Consider the following 21260-nt stretch of genomic DNA (forward strand, 5'->3'; position numbering starts at 1 on the left):
AGTTGCAGTATACTGGAGGAGGACACATAACTGCTGCAGCTTACAGCTGAGGACCTACCTGCATTTTGGTGACTCTGTTTTCCAACTAAGTCTTCAGGTGACAGCAACTGTGACTTTAAGTTTGATCGCAACTTCTCCAACTCTTCTCTCTGTTGATAGCCTTGGGAATGGGCTCCTGTGTGACCATGCGCAGGCTGACCTCTCTGCAAAATCAGAATGATATTTTGTTCCTCAAAGGAGCACCTGACCCAAGCTACTAAGCCCTGCTCACACCAAGACATCACCTGTAGTTGCTGAGCCTCTCTCACAAGCACTGCTGCTTCTGTGATATTTCAAGAAATGAGCTTTCTTTTCTAGCAGGAAGATATTTCATCTAGAATAACACCTCCTTTTCTGCATGGAACAGAGGAGTTCAAAATGCAAGCACCTACGTGCAGGTAAAGTGATTTTCAGTTTTTGAGACTCTCAGATATTGTCAATGCTCCTGAACTGTGTTACTCTTAAATCCCTATAATCTGGTTGATAAACTGTAACTGCTCTGAACTTGTAGAAGGAGCTGCATTCAAGTCATTTTCTAGGAGGAACATCCTACTGGCAAGGACACAAAAGCATTAAAAAGGCATGAATTACAGTACAAAACATACGGGTTGGCCAGCAAGTGAAATATTGCTTTAGACTTGGAAAAAAAATTCTTGAGCATGAGGAGACAGTTCATTTAATCAACTTCTAACTGGTACAAGAAAAAAACAGCTCAACAGCTGGGTGAGCAGTTCTGAGGAGTCGTAGGAAGAAACAGCAATAAGCAGCATGTGGGCTGACAGGAGCACAGTAAACACACTAGTTTTTCCTTCACCAATACACTCACCATTTCTGACCCAGCTTTCTCGTGGGGCATAAAAAATGAAGGAGACCGTAGCTTTGGCTTCTGAACAGCACAGTGCACATCACGTGTCCACAACGGTACAGATGGGAGAGCAGTGTGTGTCAGAGATGAGTTGGAATGAGTGGTACTGCCCATCTGAGAAAGCCATTTACAGGTGCTTTCTTCCGTTTCAGTTACTGGCATTAAGTTCCCACTCTGAGAAGAACATTTGTTCCCATCTGTTTGCTGAAAAGGTGTCCCTGATCTGTTAAGGGAAAAGGAATGCACCTGTACATTTCAACTTACTTTTATACTTCACAGTCGGTGAGGGGAAAACAATTAAAAAGGAAGAATCTTGCTGTTCTCTTGCACACTGAAATAAGGTCCTGTCTTGTGGGGGAGCTAGCTGGTTTCCTAATACCACCAGTACTATTAAAAGCAGATTCTCTACCTCAAAAAAGGAGTTCCCAGCAGCTCCTTGTTTTCTAGAGATTCCAGAAGGAAGTTAGGTCTTTGTGGTGGTAATCTTGCCTGTTGTACAGCCTTCCTGAAAAGAACAAACAAAACCAGTGATGACATAGATACATAATTATTTTAAATTGGTATAAGCTGGCACTGCAGCTAAAGAAGCACTTTTATTCTGTCATTCTACCCCACCCTGCAACATTGCCCTTGCATGCAATAACTTTTAAAGATTAGATTTCAACCTGTATCAATGCTGCCAGCTGGTTCACTGTATGCATGACCGTGCATACTCAAGGACTGGTGGAAGGGGTAGAACTACTTTTGGCAGCATATGCTGGCTTAAAGAAATGTGAAATTTCTACCTTATAGCCCACAAGTCTCCTGTCCTAGGTTCTGAAGGTTCATGGAAGACTCTTCTTTGCATTTGCCCCATGATCAAGGAGAATTTTGGTGAAAAAATAAGAGTTTCACTGACAGCTCTAAGTCGCTTGGGCAAGACAAGCTCTCATAATGGTATAAAATCCCCCCACCACACATCTTTCAAATGCTTCTCTGTGTAACAGATCCCATGATAAACGACCAATACTCTACAAATTCATAGTTGCATATTGAGAAACTCCTAGAGGAAAGTATAGCTGAGCTGATTCTACTCATCACCAGCATGGAAGTCAAAGTCACAAATTCTTTCATAATTTGATGGCCAATATATACATTATGTGGCAGCTCTTGCATAACTCAGCAAAGCCAGACATTTGATGAAGCATCAGAGAAAGGCAATATGCATGGAACTAACAATCATCACTGTGAAAACTTGGAAATAAAAAAATGAGCCTGAGGTCTATATCTACCTATATATAGTCTCAGCTGAACTAAAGGACAGAGTGATTGGCTCTGAACCATAAACAAAAGCATATGTCAGATCCAAACAGGAGCCGAGACACAGGGCTCCAAGATATGGATATGGACACATAAATGCACAGATCGATGGATACAAAGTGTATGCTATGGACTACATATACATACACCAGAGGAATTCAGGAGAGACTGAAATTTTACACTTACAGCTCACTGAGAATTGAATCACCACCAGCAAAGTGAAATGGTAGATCGTTGCATTTTGAAGGCCACAGCTTTTCCTCTGCTGAACGTCCTTTTGTCTCAAGGCTAACTTCAGGTATTTTAAATGTCACTTGCTTTTTCAGAGGTGACCCAAAAGAACAAGGCTTATTTAATTTCTTGTAGAGAGCTTTCTGTCTCCAGAGCATTGCACAACGGTAGACTGTCTGGTGAAGATTGTAGGCTGCCTGTCAACACAAAGAATAGCAGAGCATCTGATGGTTGAGAGCAGACAGTAACATCACACTACCTAGGGTAAACACCACCACAGAAAGGAACTGCAGTTTCTGATGACCTGAGAGCCATACCAGCTCTTCACACTAAATTAGCAGGTCCGTGTTAACATTCAGATAAAGAGAATTAACTGGGTACTTCTGCAACAACTCAGGATGCACACAAACAAACAGAACAAGCAGTGTCTTGTAAACCTGGAAAAGAGCTGGAAAAGCTGACCAGGAACAGGAAGTAATCAATACATGCATCCCTATCCTCCTTTCCACACACAGGGCTGGACAGACATTCAAAAGCACAAGTGACACTACAGTCCACTCTTGCAGGTCAAAGCAGTACTAAAGCTAGGACAGGATGAGATGCAGCTTCTAATGTTTTATGTTAACACAGTCCCAAGTTTAAGAACCCTAGTTAATGGCAAAAGTCTTATCCAGCTACATTGTCTATTGGAGGATTTGACCAGTTTTGAAATAGCTTCATTAAGAAAGGCTCCCAGTTACCAACACAAGTCTCAAGCGCCCTACATTCAGTTCGGAAAAAAAAGGACAAGGTATTTTGCTTTGAACCACAGGTAAAAGCATATGCCAGATCCAAACAACAGCTGAGACACAGGGCTCCGAAGTCTATACATACTCACACACACACTTCAAATACAGATCAGAGTTTGGTGCCCTGGATGTACCTGAGTGTTCACTTGTCTCTCACCTTTATCTGGTGCTGGGCTTGGAGCTGTCCCCGCAACTGTTTCATGCCAGCAGTGTACCTCAAGATCCAACTTACACCTTCTCTCATGAGAGCAGTACGATAAACTTCTGTGGCTTCTTCAATGCGATCTTTCCTCTCCTGTTGCACTTGGACAAATCTCAGCCAAGCACTGAATACCTACAACACCAAGAGCAGACACCTGGCACTATTACAAAGACAAGTTCTGGGTTAGGGACTCCACTCCCCCTGCAGACAAGAACACTCTCAGTTCCACTGGACAGTAATAGGCAGAGCTACTGCAGGACAAACACCACAAGGACAAAAGAATAGGGGTTTGAGTCAGCTGAGTCAGGATGGGAAAAACAAGCCTTTTTTTTATTATTTGGATTACAAGACATGGGGACAGTTTTCCAGCATCTCAAATCAAAATACAGGACCCCAAAGAGGAAAGGAAAGAGATGAGCACATGCACTCTGCTGATTGCAGTCAGACCTGTGTGTCAAGCCAAATACATTTGTCTGCCCCCAAGCCTTCCACACACTTACCTTCCTCTGCAACGAAAGAGACCAGTACCACAATGCTTGCACTGTCTTCTGCTTTTCCCATTGCTGTTGCAACAGCTGTTAGAAAAAAAAATAAAAAAATAAAAATATAAATATATATATATATGTATATATACACGCATATATATATATAGTACAGCAATCAGGTTAGGAGTTTACATATGCCACACCAGAAACACTAGCCAAATCAACCAAAGAAGAAGTGCTGGTGGAGCCTTAGCAGAATAACCTACCCCATCTACCCAGGATATGTAAGGTGTCTCTTGTGCTAGTGGAACAAAAACTTAAATAGTTTTGTTTGGTCCTCATGTGAATGGAATATGAAGGAGAAGAAAGGCTAAGCATCAGCAAGCAGCTATATACTTAACCCAGAGGACAATTCCTTACCCGTGTCCTCCAGCAGGAGAAGGAAGTAGAGCAAAGTCTGTCAGTCATTAGCTGATCTGCCTTTCTCTGTAGCAGCTGTGAAACAAACAAAACAGAGAGGTGCTTACAGTCAAACCCCAATTATGTGAGCCAAATGCTCCTAGAGCAGAACAGATACTAAACAGCCTTTACCATCCTTTGTTCTGTTGAGGCCAGCCACTCTCAATATCCAAGTGCTCTATGGTGTAACCCCATCTGCAAATACCCGTGAGCCCACAAGGATTTCATTAACAGTAAATGATCGCACACATGGCAAGCCTGACTTGTCATCTCCTGTTAAGTCTGTTAGTTCTAATTGAAACTTCTTCAGGCAGGGCACAAGCATGTTCCTTCTTCCTCAGTGCACAACGCTCTCATGCTCCTCCTCAGCCAAGACTACTACTCCCATCGCTAGGAAACATGGCTGGCTCCTCTACACCAGCAACTTCCCACCCTGGGTGATTGGCTGGGGAGGAGGTTGATCCTTCTCACCATTTTCCCAACACACCGCTGATGGTATTTCTTCCATTTTTCCAGGTACTTCTGCAGCAGGTGCTGCTGGTGGTGCTGCACTGCCTTGTGCTGCTGAGCCCTCAGTATCAGAGACTCCCTAGTAGATTCTTTCCAGTGAAGAAACAGGGTCTGTAAACGCACTATCAGGAGAAGAGAAATTAAATACCATACTACCATGAAAAAGACACTATTAGTTTCAGACAGTATCTAGTGATCAGCTGCTCTTCCAGATTGTTTTGGCAAAAACTCACACTGACTGTACTCAGCACTAGGAAGAAGGAAAGTGGAGCATTTCAGGTATCAGACAGTGAGCCTTGACTTGCAAGACTTCCCTGATATCACTGACATTCTTTATAATCTTTCAGAAATCATTTGCCACCTTTGTGCTTCAGAGCCATCAGCCACATCGTTTACATGAACTCATGAAAATGTTGGCAGACTTTGAGGGCCTTTCTATATTAATTACTAGAGAAAGATCGAGGCAATAATTGATAAGATTACTTTCATGACCCTCAGATCAGAGATGTCTCAGCTTTTCAATGTTAGTAATGGGAAATTCCCTTGAAAAAAGAAGTGTTATCATCTATTATATAGACAGGGAACCAAAAGAGAGGCAAAAGTCACAGAAGAAGCCTTCAATAGAACACTGTAGTCCCAGGTCATTCGCCGTTCAATGGGTCTTGTCCACGTAGGCTTAATATCCAGTCATCTGCACAGACGATACAAAAGACTGCCCTGCTAAGCCACATCTTTCTAAGGTTCTTATGCAGATAGCTAAGTCTTTTGAGAGTTTAATATTCCCATCAGCTCACCCATATCCATATGTTTTCTGGCCTCCATCACAGCTGTCACCTTCTGCTGATGGTAATGCATTTGTAGTAAGGCAGCGTACCTCCACTGTAGAAACACCTAAATGTATGATGCAAACAAGAGACAGGATACAAACTGACATTACAACATCCTTTAGAAGTACCACATTCTTGACACCACAATCATTTTCCACATTAGGCTCAGAAAAATGGTGCAAATCTCCTAAATAAAATGAAATACAGCAGTATTTTAGAGGGTCCCCCTGGCACTTTTCAGGCAAAATTTTCTGTCCCACCCATAGATAATACTACTATGCTGTATCAGACTGTTTTCCCCTTTCAAGGGAATACGGAGAAGGAAAATAAGAAGAAAAACCACGAGCTCACTCAGAGACAACTGTTGCAGAGATGTCTGTAGAAATAACCTGTGACTGGGAGTTTGGATCTCCCAATTTTCAGGGCTTTTCTTGATTGTTGCTCTTAAATTAAGTTTTTGATACTTCTAATTGCATTACCTGACCCCTGCCTAAGCTAGCAATCATACAGACCTTGGTATCTGCAATACAGAACATACCTTTGACAGGATTACTCTCCTGTAGTGTACTTCTGCTCGAGCAGTTGCCTTAGCTTCACAGATAAGGGAAAGGGCATTTTCTCTCCATTTACACAGAATCTGTCTGTAGGCAAAATGAAAACAAAACAAAACAAAAAACATAAAGAATTACTCTCACTTGTTCGTCTGGTACCTTCCCACTCACAGGGGAACCAAAACCAGCTGTCTCTATAAACTCAGTCTTGCAAATCAGTTATGGTTTCTGCTGAGAGAAAACAGAAGGCAGTGCAAAAGCAGAATACAACCCTTAAGTCTAGCATATTAAGGTAAGTCAGACTCTGCAAGTGGCTCAAGCTGTATAACACACACAAAAAAAAAGATATAGTTAAAATTAAAGCAACTACAACCAATATACAGTGACTTAACCTTAATCATCCTCCTTACTGTAATGGAAGAAAGCCTCTACATGTTCCAGGCTGCTTTAATATTACAGCAGTCAGAATCTATGCACTGCAGAAAATGATATAGTTTGCTGTCTTGACTCTCTCATGGGGCTAAACACAGATAAAGTCTGGCATGTGCAATAGTAAAGTCAATGAGACAGTTAAAAAAAAAAAAAAAAAAAAAAAGTTAAACCAAAACAGATGGTGATCCACTAAGAGGTTGAATTTAGTTAGTTGACCAGCACAGAAATAGCAATGCAGAGTAGACAATTCCCACCACCAAATGCTCAAAATTTTACACAGGTGGCAGCAAAAGCAATAGAGTAATTTGGCTGCAATGTAGTCAATTCTCTCTCATGCTGCTTAAGAAAATACGGCCTTACCGCAGCAGTAGTCTAGTGTGCTGTTTCTCCTTTTCAGCTACTTGGTATAGGATGCACTGAATGTTATGTTGATAACTCTGTAAGAAAAGCAACGAGAGGTGAGATTTCCTAAACTGCCGGGACCTTTGAGGAGAGAAGATATCTGGAAACTCTTAACAGCAGCTTTAGAATTAAGAGAACAACAACAACAAAAAAAAAGCTCTAACTACTGGAATCAAATGCAGTTTTTCTGAGATGGGTAGTCATTATATACTCATTAATGCTATTATTTATCATTCACCGACACCACAAGATGACATTGCTTCTTTTGCTTCAAAGAATAATGCTAGCACTCACACTAGCCAGCTACAATAGCTTCCATTCTACTTGCACACTTGGTGCATAAGCACCTGGAGTGAAACAACATAGCAGCTTGTTATTTGCCATTTCAGCACACACAGACAAGTTCCACAAAGTGTCATTCTCTCTTACCTTCCAGGCTGCCAATGTCTTGCTCAGTAGTGTGTGCTGATAGTGCATATCTGCTTGCACCAGCTTTGTCCATTTCTCACACCGATGTCCCACATACTACACAGAGAAAAAAAAGGCAGAGATTGAACAGATATGTGATGGAGGGAAATCTAGCAATGGCAAAGAGCAGAGGGAAAAGGATCATTTCTAATCTCTGGTGAAACAGCACTTCTTTTTCTTGCTATGAAAGGTTTTCAAACTAGTCCTGCACTCTGCTATTCCTCTCAAAAAGGCTAGTTGATGCCTTTTTTCCCATCCTTTTTGAGGAACCCTCTCAAAGACGCATTTGCTACACTATGTCATGGCAAGAGATGGCATAAAAATGAAATGCCATCTGATATTGCGTGCTATGACCTGTGCATAACTATAAGCCATACACAACAGACTTACTGCAAATTTCTAACTTAAATAAAGCTTTGCAAAGGACATAATTGGCATTGACTAGGAACAATCTGATCACACTAATGCTGGTTACATTCTCAGATAAATCTCAAAAGCTCTAGTTCCATTCTCACTATCCCTGAACAAGTGAACAGGAAGAACTCCCTTTATTCGCTACACAATTCCTGTTCCAGCCACACTGAACTGATTTTATCCACCTGGCAAGAGAGGAAAACTTAGGAATGACTAGTATTTAAAATCAACCATTTCCTTTAATGGGTACAAGCAATCCAATTTCAAGCATTTAGCCATATGTTAACTCTCTCACCTTTCTCCACTTGTTCCAAGACTGCTGCAGACATTTTGAATAGTGAAATCTTAGGGCTTGGCTCTCCTTGAGCCTCCTATGGGAAAAATGATTGAATTATTTCTCCTCCAGTACAATCCATGTCACTAGACACCTCTAGCACAGACATGTCCACGCTCGCTATTTTCAGTCTACTAAGTAAAAGACAAACCAATAGAATCTAAAGCACAAATACGAAGTCAGTGACTAAGAATTAAATACTGCTTTGTCAGAAGTGGGCCACCACAAGGCTAATCCAAATAATTCTCTCTTCTAAAAAACTTCTTACTCCATTTTTCTCTCTTGAGTTTTTTGTTTCCACAGACAAAAAGCCTTTAGCAGCAGCAGGTCCCTGTAGTGATCTCTTGCACAAGCCAACCCCTTTTTCTCTTCCAGACGTGCAGCTGTTCTTCTACACCAGAGGCACCAGAAGCAAACCAGCAGTTGCCTTTCAAAATGAAATATAGCCTATAATGGAAAGAAGGTGGCAATAAATTTGTGACACATGCCAGCTGCAAACAACAGAAGACAATTTTTCAAAAGTTGACAGGCATAGAACTGTCCCCCATGTGTTTTCATCTTTTTTATTTTGACCAACAATGGACACATCAAAGTCCCTTTGCTGTGAGCTTGTGTGAACAGTGTTCTACACATTTCTATGTACGTGGACAGAGAAACTGTTACCAGAAAACAGAAGACCAAAGAGGAAACACAGAAGCTGATAACCAGCATGTGAAAGACTCCCAAGAACCGATAAGCTCAAGAAACAAGTCCTGTTGAATATGTATGAGCAGATAAACGCAGAACACCAAGAGCCAGCCCTATCTCCACAAGGCCACCAGCACACACTACCTTTGACTAGGAGTTGTGCAGCTCACCACATAAAATAAGGCAGTGGCTGATATATAAAAAACTACAGGATTATATTTACACCTTAGGAAACGAAAGACCCCTTGAGGGACTTCCTGGACACCAACCTAGAAGCCACTACTGTGTTTGCACAACCCCGTACTTATAGCTAGGGTAGGGAACTAGCTGGGGTGACTCCTCTTTATTGTTATTGTTTCAACCAGGTAACTACGAAACAGAATGAGAGCATATATATACACTATGTGAGGGAATAAGAGAATGAATAGCATGAATAGTTATCTGTTAACAATAACAGTTTGATTATATTTATTAATAAGCAGCTTAAATTAAAATGGTGATTAGCAAATACTTGTTGCAATGCTTTCCCTGATTTGATTCAATACCACCACCAGAGAGAAAGGTGTTTACAACACAAAGCCCATCTCACATTAACTGATGTTCAAAATAGTGAACAAGAAATCATTCCCTCTATTTCCTGAGCAAGACCAGGCAAAAGAATTACTTTTACCTTTTTCTCTTCCATTCTGTATTCTTGCTCCTTGCATGCCTTCAACAACCACGTGTCAAATATCCGTCTCATCAACATCTTCCTGAAAGCAAAGAGGGAGAATATCAGCACAGAAGATAATTCAGACAACTTATTTTATGAATTTCAAAAGACCAACACATCTACAGCTTAAATAGTTAATTCATTTTCTAATTTATGCTAGCCTTCCCTAGAAATCCGGCAGCTCTGTCTCTCTATAAGTCTCTGGGTTTAAAAAAAAAACACCATTTGTCACCTGAAATCCTATGCAAAACACACGAGACAAGACTAAAGCATTTACTGAAGCTATTACAACTCCCTGCTTTCATTCAGATCATTCAAAAGATCATTCCAACTACTGATCAATTAATTTATTTTACTTACAAAAACACAAAAATATATAACAACTTTATACTTCTTCTCCACTACAAATATAGTCTGCTCCCTCCTCCCTTGGAAATATTTTGAAGATATTACTCTTTTTATTATTCTTTTATTATTACTTATTCTTTTTCTTTTATTTATTATTCTATATTCTTTTATTTTTATTATTCTATATTCTATTTTCTTTTATTTATTATTACATCTTTTATTTATCATTTATTATTTATTATTTTTGTTTTATTTCTTATTATTTATTTCTTATTATTTATTTCTTATTATTTATTTCTTATTATTTATTTCTTATTATTTATTCTTTTATTTATTCTTTTATTATTTATTATTATTTTTTATTACTCTTTTTTATTTTTTTTATTATTTTAAATAAAGAAAAACAAACATTGTAATAGGACTTGAAAAATGTTATGACAACAAATAATAAAAGCAGAGTGGTCTAGTGTCAACACTGAATGAATTCTACCAAAGCCTCTTTATAAACAAGGCAAAGTTAGTTGCCATCATTATCAAAGCTTTTTTCTTTGTAGGTGGAGATAAACCTTCCTTTCTAGCCTGCCTCCTCCCAGGGATGCACAAGACTTATTATCAAATAGTATCCCAAAGTTGCAACAAATACATATTTGTGATTAACAACTATATGCTCTCACACAGAACACACATGGTAGAAGTGTCGCAGTCCAGAAGTTTGAGTTAGTCTAGTAGAACTAACACCCACTCAAAACTACATCTGTTATTTCTAAAACTTAATCATGTGGGTATACTAATTAGATTGTCAGCAAGTCCCAGCCCTTCTCTAGTTAGCTCAAAATACACTTCGGACTCTTAGCAGGTGATTTTTAGTAGGTGGCTATTAGAAGTCATTTCAAATTTATAGTAAACAACATGAGTTAAGTGAGTCTTTCTAGAGGGTACAGGTAGCTGCCAACAAGAGCATCTTTGATCAGCAGACGGTCACAAATCTCAATTGATGGCTCTTCTGGGGTATCTCCTGATCACCAGATGCAGCAGCTGGGGCACTGACATATGAAACTGCACATATGTGCATCAGAGATCAACAGGGAAGTTGAGTTCTGGCAAACTGTCATGAAAGTTTTACTTAGATCTGGTTGGAAAGCAGCCCCAGACATCTGAACAAGGAACACACTTCTTACAATTGTATGTTCAGGAAATAAGACTTCATTTATACTCTTCTAAAGAGAAAAGATTGCATGCAAAAATATTTCTGGCTTACGGAATCAAGGTACAGCTACAGAATCGATGAAACCTTTGAACCATGTATTTATTCATCCTCTTCCTGATGAGAGGCATAAATTACAGTGCAGTAATTTCATGCTACAACTCATTTTCACAGAGCTTATCCTCCTGGGACTTTCAGCCTTCTCTCTCTCCTTGTCTGCAGAAGATAAGCTAACACACCACTGCTGCACTCTAACACAGGGTGGAAAAATTCCCACTTGCTTGCAGAAATGCACTCCAAACCTACTTGTTACTCTCACAAAAAGCAAGCCGATATCCAATGAAAACCAAGCTTCCTACAGCTTGTTTTTCAGTTGTGAAACCTGACAGAAACACAGCAATCTAAAACAGAGGATGTGACCGTCCTCTGCAAATGAAAGCTGTAAGCTCCCAAGTCTACTAGGAAACAGGATTCAATGCTAAAAGAACATTTTTCCCCTCCCAGTTTATGCAGGAGGTGTCCGAGGAGTAGATTCATTCTAAGACTGTTTCCAAACATAAACCTTCCAAGAGAAGAAAAAAAACTGTTAGTTTTCTAATACAGAAAATGGGAGATAGGGTTTAATAGCACAAGAAGTTGTGAGCCTAACTGAAGGGTTAGGGCTGAATCCAAGGCTAAGAATACAAGCCAAGGTAAGGTCTTTAAGGAGTCCCAAAAAAGATTAACATTTCTTTCTCTCCATCAGTATTTCCATCCCCCTCAGATTTCCAGAATGAACAAATGCACAATCTTAGAATTGCTGGGCGTGTCTGAAGCTCCATAAAAGTAATCAGTAAGATAAATCATTACCCTGAGACAAAGGCTAATGGCTGAATTTTAAAGAGGTGATGAGAACCTATGGCATCCGTTTACTTCAATAGACAGCAGAATCAACAAGCAACTCTGAAGCTGCAGTGTGAAATTACTGGGAATCTTCCTAACTTAAACTGGAGTAACTCTAGGAATTGTAACTGATTTATTTTCGTGCAAGACCAAACTTGTGAAACAATCAATATCATCATTGTGAGTTTAGGTTCTATTCCTATGAGTATCACACTGGTCTTGGAGCCAAAATTGAAGTTTACAGGTACATCTTGTTTGTTTCATATTGAATCTAACTGCACATACTGCAACTGACTGTAAGGTAGGTAACCAGAGTAATATTTCTTCAGTGACCTCTGAACAAAACCGAAGTGATCCTGAAGTCAAGACATCAAGAAATCATTTTTCCACAAATTAAGAACAAGCAGCTAAGACTCCTGAAGAACTCTTTACAAGGAGCATTTCTATTTTCATCAGGCAACCTAAGTGAATCTTACAAAACCTATAGTTTATTAAAGACTCATTGAAGCAGCCCAAAACACCATCCATAACAAACTAATTTCATAAGGACAATCCTAAGTCTGCGTGGAAGAACAGTAACATTTTTTTCATCTCTCTCCAGTGTTGTTCACAGCTCTTAAACTACTTCCATGCCTGAAAGGCTGCCAAGATTTTATTCCCCAAATGTCTATTGGTTTTGACTTACTGTCTCTAAAGAGGTGCAAACCAGCCTGACTCCTTTTCTGAAGATTTCCACAGTCTCTATTTCCTAAGGGATTTAGAACAACACTATCTCAAATAAATAAACCTAGTTAGTTCTGAATAGATTACAGACATTTGCCTTTATGGGTTTGGTTCTAACATTGAAAATGCATTGATGACTTCTCTCACAGACGGAAAGACAAAATAATCTGTCTCATTAATGTATGATGACACAAGTAGCTTGTAATCATTTATTTTGGGTATACTCATGTAATCCAGTGCTATTCATAGGGATTATGAACACTGCTATGTTCATGAACTGTAAGAGAGGTCCTGAAATCAAAACCAAAACTGCATTGGGTAAAAAGACAATGCCTAGTGATCAGTTATTCCAGCAAAGAAGAATTAGAAGAAACCATCCGAGTAGTTGCTGAAGAAAATAAAAATAAAAAGCACAAAAAATATAAAAATGCACACAAAAATATAAAAGCTACCCTTCACCAACAACAGACCAGCAGAAAATCATTTTTCTATTTTAACTGACTGAATTGCAGAACTATTTGTAATTTCAGTCCTTTTAACCTTTCCTGCCCAAAACCAAGCCAAATGATGGGCAACACTGTTATCCGCTCCAAGTTAGACACCAAGCTTCACTCTGAATCTTGCAACTGAAGAGGCTACTTTGAAGCAGTCTAACATAAAAGACAGTACAATCAAATTACAATTATTCCTCTAGACTCAGATGGCATTAGCATCACCTGCCCTGCAGAGCATGATAAAAGCTAGCTGTCAGTAGAGGATTCAGAGAAAGACAGTAGCAGACTGTTTCCAACAACCAATGGTCAGCAAATGGACTCCACAGACAGTAAAAATCTACTGAAACACTAGTGAGACCCCACACCTGCCTGAAATTTCTCCACTTGACATTTTCTAGCCACAGCTTGAGAGATTCGTGCAATAACGATGCCCTGGAAATTAAACATGAATCAACTCTAACTCAGAACCAAGTATTTCACTTTTTCTTGTAATATTAGTCTCTCTTAATCAAGGAAGTTTTACAACTCTCAACCAACCCTGCTGGGAGGATTAGAAGAAATGAGATAGAGATTTGATGGTGTGGAAGATTCTGATTAGGCCGCAACGTAGTTCTCTGAACTGTAGAAAAATCAAATGTCTTTCTGAACACGAGGTGTGCTAAACAGATAAAAGAACAACAGAGAGAACGTCACCTATAAGCATGCATGGCACAGCAAGGTTTCTCTTCATTCCCTTATTACCCTGCACCTCATTTAAACCAAGCAAATCTATGTGGTTTATTGCACTAACATGCTCACTCAGGGATATCTCAACAGGTTTCATTTGTTTGAGAGCAACACCACAATACTGTGGTTGAAATGTTTTCAGTTTCAGCTCTAGCTTCAGGATCTGTGCACTATACAAGACAGCATGCTGCCCTGAGTAGCACACAGACCTGTCTGGTAAAGATCTTGCTCTCCCCTGCTAAGCTGAATCAAAAATCAGAAAATCTCCCAAAATAAAGTGGCAGCAAGAATTTTGAGCTCTGACTACCTACTGCTCTTAGCAGGACAACTTCCAGTTTTTGTATTCAGTATTAAGAGTCTCATAGCTAGGCTTATTCCATCTCCCCCTCACACTTCACAGAGAGGCAGGAGCTATCAACTGTCTATTATTCACAGAAAACATGAAAGCAATTTGCATCAAGAAGATCATGCTCCTAAAGGTATTAGCAGATTTTAAAACTGAACCAAAGGCTCACAAATCCCACAATTATATAAACTTATATGAATATTTCTCTGCATACCTGTAACGTGCATGAGCCAAGGATGTTAAGGCCTGCTGTTGTTCTTCCTCCTTCTCTTCCAAACGGGACTTCCAGAGGTTCCAGAACTTCTGCAGCACCTGAAACGGAACAACAAAGATATGAAAAACAGAGCCATAAAAGGAAGGAGAAGAATGCAAAGAGAGATTAAGTGTCCTATTAAAACTGCATGCAGTGGGCAACCATTGTTGCAGCAGGCTGCACTGTCCCATAACACAAACTTCGTCTATAACCTGCTATAATTTGTTCTGGCAAAATAAAAAGTCACAATAAACATTAAAATCACAAAACTAAAACAACATACCAAAGATGGCCAGTTGATTTAGGCAAGAGATTTTCTGTGGCTATTAGCATTTAGAAACAAAGCCACTGATTTAACAAGAAATATTTTGTAGCTGGAAGTAGACACCAATAGGACAGCTCAGGAAAAACTCTGACACAAGAACTGTACAAAGTCAAACTCACTGTAATCTGATACTGACGGTATGACAGATTTTTTCTCATTTGCTGAAGACGAGTGTTCATAACATTCTGCTGAAGACCCTTAAACCCAAGTTTCTGTAATAGAAAGAAATGCACACAACTTTCACAAAATCCAAGTCAGCAAGCACTCATCAGTTTAGAACTGGCTACATATCACAACCTACATTTGATGCTACTCCTTACAATATCTAAAATTTAGCATCTTGTCATCAACAAAACCATGCATCTCCTCTCATAAGTCATCAGTTCTCCAAAATTCCCCTCCACATTCCCAGGGTTTTACTGTGAGGCAACTAACTTCCCATCTGGATTCAACTGGCATTTTGTAACATCTGGAATTTGGAAACCTGTTTTGAAAACTCACCATGGCAAAAACATCCCCCACTTAACACCCGTGCACCATTGTTAGTGTTCATGGCACAATGCCAGTCACAAGTATTTGAATTCTCTCCACAACCTCTTCCACGTGATGTAACAGTGCTCTTACCAGCAGATGATGCCTGTGATGTTTTTCAGCCAGCTCCCACTGCTGGGTCTCTTCCACACACAGTACAACATCTGTTACTGAGTTAAAGCATCTTTTACACAAACACCTATCCTGATAAATATACAACCTCCTCCCACAGAAGGGAACTACATTTTCATCTAAATGTACTTCAACATTTGAATTTCCTGCACTGTTATTTGTAGGGAGATATTTTGATTACAGTCAAGTTTTAGATTTTGCAGGCTTAACACAACACATTTCTGATTCACTGTTCTGTAGTAGCCAACAGGACAGCTCAAGAAAAATTCTGACACAAGAACAGTATAAAAATCAATCTCATTGTAACTTATGCTGTCAGTATGACAGATTTTTTTCATATGCAGGCAGATTTTTCTCTTGCAGGCACTTAGCTATCAAAAGGCTAACATACTATGATTGCAAGTTTTATTAATTGTTAATAGAGCCTTACATACATCCTTCTAATGATACGTTTGTTACCCGTGCTACTGTATGATATTCCGGCTTATTAACCAAATCCTCCCACTGCAGTAATGCTCTTAACCTGCTCTTAACCTTAGTAACGCTAGCAACTCAATAGAAAATGGATACAATGCTTCCAGTGTGCAAAAGCTCTCCATAAAGCAATCCTCGCTGATAGTTTTTCTATCTCCTTTTGTTGAGCATGTGCTCTTCTCCTGCACTCCCATGACTGCCGCCAATTTGAGAAACACTGACGGATTATCCTGCCTTGGTGATGCTCTTTAGCTAGCTCTAGAAAACAAACACACAAATTACTCGTGAATTATCCTGTCCTGGACTAATTTATTTCAGGTTCCGAAGCAATAGAAGCTCCTAGCACTGGAAAACAGTGGTAAGAATTCAGTTAACACTCAACTACGGACTACATTCTTCTTTTTGATCACAAAGGCAGTTTTAAAGCAGAAACACACAGTACTGATTCAAGAAGGGAAATGAGTTTCCCTTGATTTAACAAGTGCCACTGTGCAATATACAAGCTCACTTTTCAGCATTCTGCTGTTACTAGTGTCCTGATAGCCAAGCTGAAGTCTTTCTACTACCACCAATCAAAAGGCATTCACGAAAATGTCTGAACTTGTCCCAGTGATTTCAAGGGAGAAACAAAAGAACTGCTGTAATAATCCTTACCATCCTGTAGGAGCTGCGATTTGTCTGATTACTAAAAAAATCTTCACACAGATTAACTGATAATAGCCCCAACAAATATATCCTTCTCACACATCTTAGAACATAATCTGTAATGTGCAAGTTTTCATCAAGGGAACAGTAAAGCATTTTCTTTTAAATCACATGGAAAGGAGGTGATCTTCCTCACAGTTCAGTACAGAACCTCAGCTAGCCAGGCTTGTGGCAACGTACAGCTCAAGTTGGATCTCACCATCTGTTGGGACAGCAGCAACAAGAAGCACCACGGTGTCTCCTAGAATAAACACTGCTGAGCCCTAAGCAAGGGGGCTGAGCTATTCTGCCCTAAATCACCATTTTCACTCACCATTCTGACATTTCTTTGCTCTGTGAAGTTCTAAGTACCCCAGCCATGCTTTCATGCTTTTCTTCAATTCCACGTGCAGATGGTGAGTTACTGCCTTAGTCTCCTGCTGCTTGTCACTCTGGATGTATAAATACAGCTCTCGCCACTGCAACCAAGCCTGACAGGACAATTGAGGGAGGCCAGCAAGGGGGGAGAGGGGAACAGACAACATTAGAGAAGTAGAACAAAGAACTCTCCATAAGTACAAGAGTGGAAGCCGTGAGCAATGAGGTTTCCCAACTAAACCATTTCCCAAGTAAACCATTCTTTAGGAGGCTGATTTTATATCCTCACGTTCCTCCTACATTTATAGGCTGCTCTCTCACTCCAATCCATTCAAAAACCCAAAGCAGCATCAGTGTAGAAAAGGTAGAGACACAAAGAATTTCCATAGCAAACATTTTTCCTTTTTTTTGTTTGATGCTTTCACACTTTTCCCATTAGAAATCCTTTTTCTTTCTTTTTTTTTTTTTTTTTTTAATTGATCTGCAATGTATTAGTCACATCTGTCATCTGTGTGCAATTTAAACATTAGAAATGGTAGCAGCAGGAGTTACTAGGACTTACTCGAAACTGTAGGCTCTGGGCCCAATGCTGCAGAGCTAAAACATTCATTTTACGTCCAGCATGGTTCTGATAGCATTGTCTTCTCCACACTGCCCATGATATGCTGCCAAAGCAATGTTACAGACATTCAATAGCAGGTTCCATAGTTTTATGCAAGAAAACACCTTCCTCTCACTGGAAAAGGTATGAATAACCACCCTTTAAATTCACAGTTTATAGGCATACTGGAAGAATTCAAGTAAAAATCAAACATGAAACAAAGCCACTGTAGGAAAAGATCATAGAACACGAGTTAAAAAACACAGCCTTGTGGTCAGTGCCTCCCTGTCTGTTTCCATTCCATTCTTACCGCAAACAGCTTCTTTCCCTGAATGCCAGCGCCACAGTGTGCATACTTTGTTTTGTCCTTTGAACATCAACATAAATCAGCCAATGCTGCCAGGTCCTGAGTAGTTTTTGCTTCTTTGCTGTGCATAACAAAAAATGACAGCATCTTAAGTTCATGCAACAATCTGGCATTTTTAAGCACCCCATAACACCATCTGCTGCCGAGCTCCAGTCCCCGCAGCCTGCAGTGACACCACGTGGGAAACCCTAAAATGACAGCCACCAGAGCTAGCCACAACCATCCAACCTCGGCAAAGGGAGTCAAATGGACAAGAAAAATCTCTGAAACATCAATAGGATCATGCCACATGTTCAGAGCAGTGTGAATTATCAGAGTACGGCATTGTTTTATCTTTGGTTCTGACAGGATGTATAATTGGATAACAATATTCAGCATAACAATCTTCTTAAATAAGAACTGCAGGTTTCTCTTTGGTTAGTTCAAAAAAAAATTCATCAGTAACTTTTCAAGCTATTCCCACATCACAGAGAACTCAACCAGAAACAAGCCAAGTTTGTTTAGCAAGCCAGTCACACACCTAAATCAGAAGTGTCACGAATTCCAGCTTACGACATCATCCAGTGCACTGCCCTGCCTCATATAAGTCTGGCTTGTCAGAACTGATATCAGTGAAGCAAAGTTATTAGAAATGATCAAAAATGTCACTGATTTTATACTACTTCAAATTTATCCCTCAAAAAATATTTTTATTTGGAAAATTTCTTTGTGATCTGGTAAATCAAGTTTTGACCTGTCTTTAAACAGGTCACTTTTCAATCATTTTGACTAAGTAACATACAGCTGCTTCTGTAATTACATTAGTCTAGAAAGTCCATCAGTTTGTTTCCAAAACGCCAGAACACATCATATTCCAATATTAGCATTCATATGCAAAGAGACCAGTTAATTTATTTTGTAAATCAACACAGAACAAAATCATGGTATCATGTTTAAAAGGGAGTCATCTTCCCTTTCATGGAAATTGATATTCCCTGAAACTTAAGGAAGTTGCAACCAGTATAGGCAACTTCACCAGCAAGACAAATCCAACACAGAAGAAAGGAGCTACATAAGACTATGACCACTTCAAAAGTTTGGGCTTCTTTTCAACTACATGGCAGAAGCTGGAAGGAATAGTGAATACAGGTAAAATACGTGTGGCTAAGTTTATAACATGAGGAATCAGGATCTAATCTCTATAGGCACAGTTGATGGAGAATTCCAATCCAGTTCCAGTTAAATGCACAAACATGTGGAAGGGACAGAGATTCTGTGCAAACATTTCCCTTGGAAACTCCTACCTCAGCATGTCCCCAAATACAGGTAGTTACCCCCCTTCTACACTTACCATGAGACTCTGCAACATAGTATTTCATCCTCTTTTGCTGTTGCTGGCACACATAAGCTCTCCAAGCTTTGAATATTAAATTGTGGAGTAAGTGCCTGAAAAATAATAAAAAAAAAAGCCATTTGATGTAACAGCTACCAATGCCTAGAAGAAGGATCCTTTTAAGTTCAGCTGCACTCTAAAGATACGCTGGATAAGAAACATGTACTGCATCCTAAGAAAAAAAGGGGGGGGGAGAGAGAGAAAAATATAAAAAAAAACAAAACAGTTAAGACATTGCTCTTGACCTAGAGCTGTCATTTTACTACATTAATTGTTCATCGGTATTAACACCTTCTTTAGAACCTAAGGAAAATTTCTAGTATAGTTAGATACACTCAGTAACAGAAAGCAATTTCACAAACCTGTAGTGGTTGTCAGCTCTGAGGATCAACTTCCTTTCTCTGCAAACAGGCCACCGCTCCTTCCATACTCTGAATGTTTTTTGAAGAATCTTCTGATCATAAAAGCATCTAGGCAGGTGAAAGATTTGGACATGGGAAACTTCAAACACATTTCCAGGTTGACCACAAATAAGTTCAATGCAGATTTTCATTTTGTCTGATTAGCCTAAGAGCATGTAATTGCGTGTTACTCTACTGTTACACCCTATTCCAAGGCTCTTTAAGTATGACAAGAAGCAATCAGTTTATTGGCTCTAAATACTAAACTATGCAAATATTTTCCTTGCCAGTTTTGGTCTCAGTTATTTTAGCATAAAATATTTTACATATCAAAATAAATACAAAAGCTGCTTGCAGATTTTATAATGTTTTAATATTTCCATTGTGTTCTTAGAAGCAGCATACTGATCTCAAGTCATCCCGAATTTAACATCTTCCCAAAGAACACTCAAATAAGCTTAAAAACTACTTCATGAAGTTGCACATTATCCATGCCAAAAATGAAGCTGTTTATCTGTTCGTTTACCTTCTCCTTCTGCATGGAAGCTAACACACAAAATGGATTTACAAGTCACATATGGCCTCCAAATCCTTTGAACCCCAGAAGAACAGCCTCCACTTCTACACCCAAATTTAATTCCCAAACCTGACCAGGTAAGAAGTGATGCTACATTTCAAGTGAACTGTGAACAACTGAAAATTCAGGTAGAAGAGAATCTATATGATGGAATTAGGATTTTGATCACTTATCTCATAGGATAAAATTCTCTTTAACTAAAAATAAGGGTCCTCATCTATTATTCAAGCAATTCACTTTCTTATTTTTAAATATTCTCTGAAACATTTTTCCTTTGGTCAAAACAACCTGACCAACATTTTACAACGTGGAAGTCTCATCAGCTGGAATATGAATGCTTTCCAAAATTTCCTCAGCTGTTTGTATTTTGGATGGAGCGAAGGAAAATGGAAGAACCCACGAAACACACAAGCTAACAAACAAAAAGCATACAAGAAGCCCAGACTAACTTCATGAAATTGGTTTTGCCTATAATATCAACAGGATTAGGTCCAGAATACCTTGATGTTTGTCAGTGAAACACATACAAATCCTCTCACAAGTTGCAATTCATAGCTACCTACCCCACGTTGCTAAGTCATTCCAAGCACTTAAGCAGGAAAAAAAAAAAAAAAAAGAAAAAAGAAAAAGAAGACAGAAAAGAAAAGAATGAGCTATACATTTATTTTTTACTCAGTGCACTAATAGAACATTGTAAATAAAAGCTGTGGAGAACTGGCAACTCCTGATTCTAAAAA

General features: G+C 39.3%; 1 protein-coding gene across 10 annotated transcripts in view; it reads right to left on the reverse strand.

The window, feature by feature from the left end:
- The window catches only part of SFI1 (SFI1 centrin binding protein), a 34066-nt gene that overhangs the window by 7190 nt on the left and 5616 nt on the right, over positions 1-21260 (reverse strand). For 9 of the 10 annotated variants that reach the window (XM_084538621.1, XM_084538624.1, XM_084538623.1 and 6 more), the window contains 24 exons: positions 19908-20015; positions 19504-19598; positions 18117-18234; positions 17768-17870; positions 17162-17318; positions 16240-16401; positions 15631-15701; positions 15126-15218; positions 14643-14740; positions 9664-9745; positions 8575-8753; positions 8268-8343; positions 7520-7615; positions 7049-7125; positions 6244-6346; positions 5673-5769; positions 4840-5000; positions 4330-4404; positions 3925-3999; positions 3380-3556; positions 2390-2631; positions 1314-1409; positions 866-1127; positions 59-203 (listed from right to left, as the gene is read on the reverse strand). In XM_084538621.1, coding sequence (XP_084394747.1) covers positions 59-203; positions 866-1127; positions 1314-1409; positions 2390-2631; positions 3380-3556; positions 3925-3999; positions 4330-4404; positions 4840-5000; positions 5673-5769; positions 6244-6346; positions 7049-7125; positions 7520-7615; positions 8268-8343; positions 8575-8753; positions 9664-9745; positions 14643-14740; positions 15126-15218; positions 15631-15701; positions 16240-16401; positions 17162-17318; positions 17768-17870; positions 18117-18234; positions 19504-19598; positions 19908-20015 — 2948 coding nt within the window. Of the gene's footprint in view, positions 1-58; positions 204-865; positions 1128-1313; positions 1410-2389; positions 2632-3379; positions 3557-3924; positions 4000-4329; positions 4405-4839; positions 5001-5672; positions 5770-6243; positions 6347-7048; positions 7126-7519; positions 7616-8267; positions 8344-8574; positions 8754-9663; positions 9746-14642; positions 14741-15125; positions 15219-15630; positions 15702-16239; positions 16402-17161; positions 17319-17767; positions 17871-18116; positions 18235-19503; positions 19599-19907; positions 20016-21260 lie in introns of those variants that run through there. The other variant, XM_084538618.1, reaches the window with a different exon arrangement.

The sequence above is a fragment of the Aythya ferina genome (assembly GCF_964211825.1).
Source record: "Aythya ferina genome assembly, chromosome: 17".
NCBI lineage: Eukaryota > Metazoa > Chordata > Aves > Anseriformes > Anatidae > Aythya > Aythya ferina.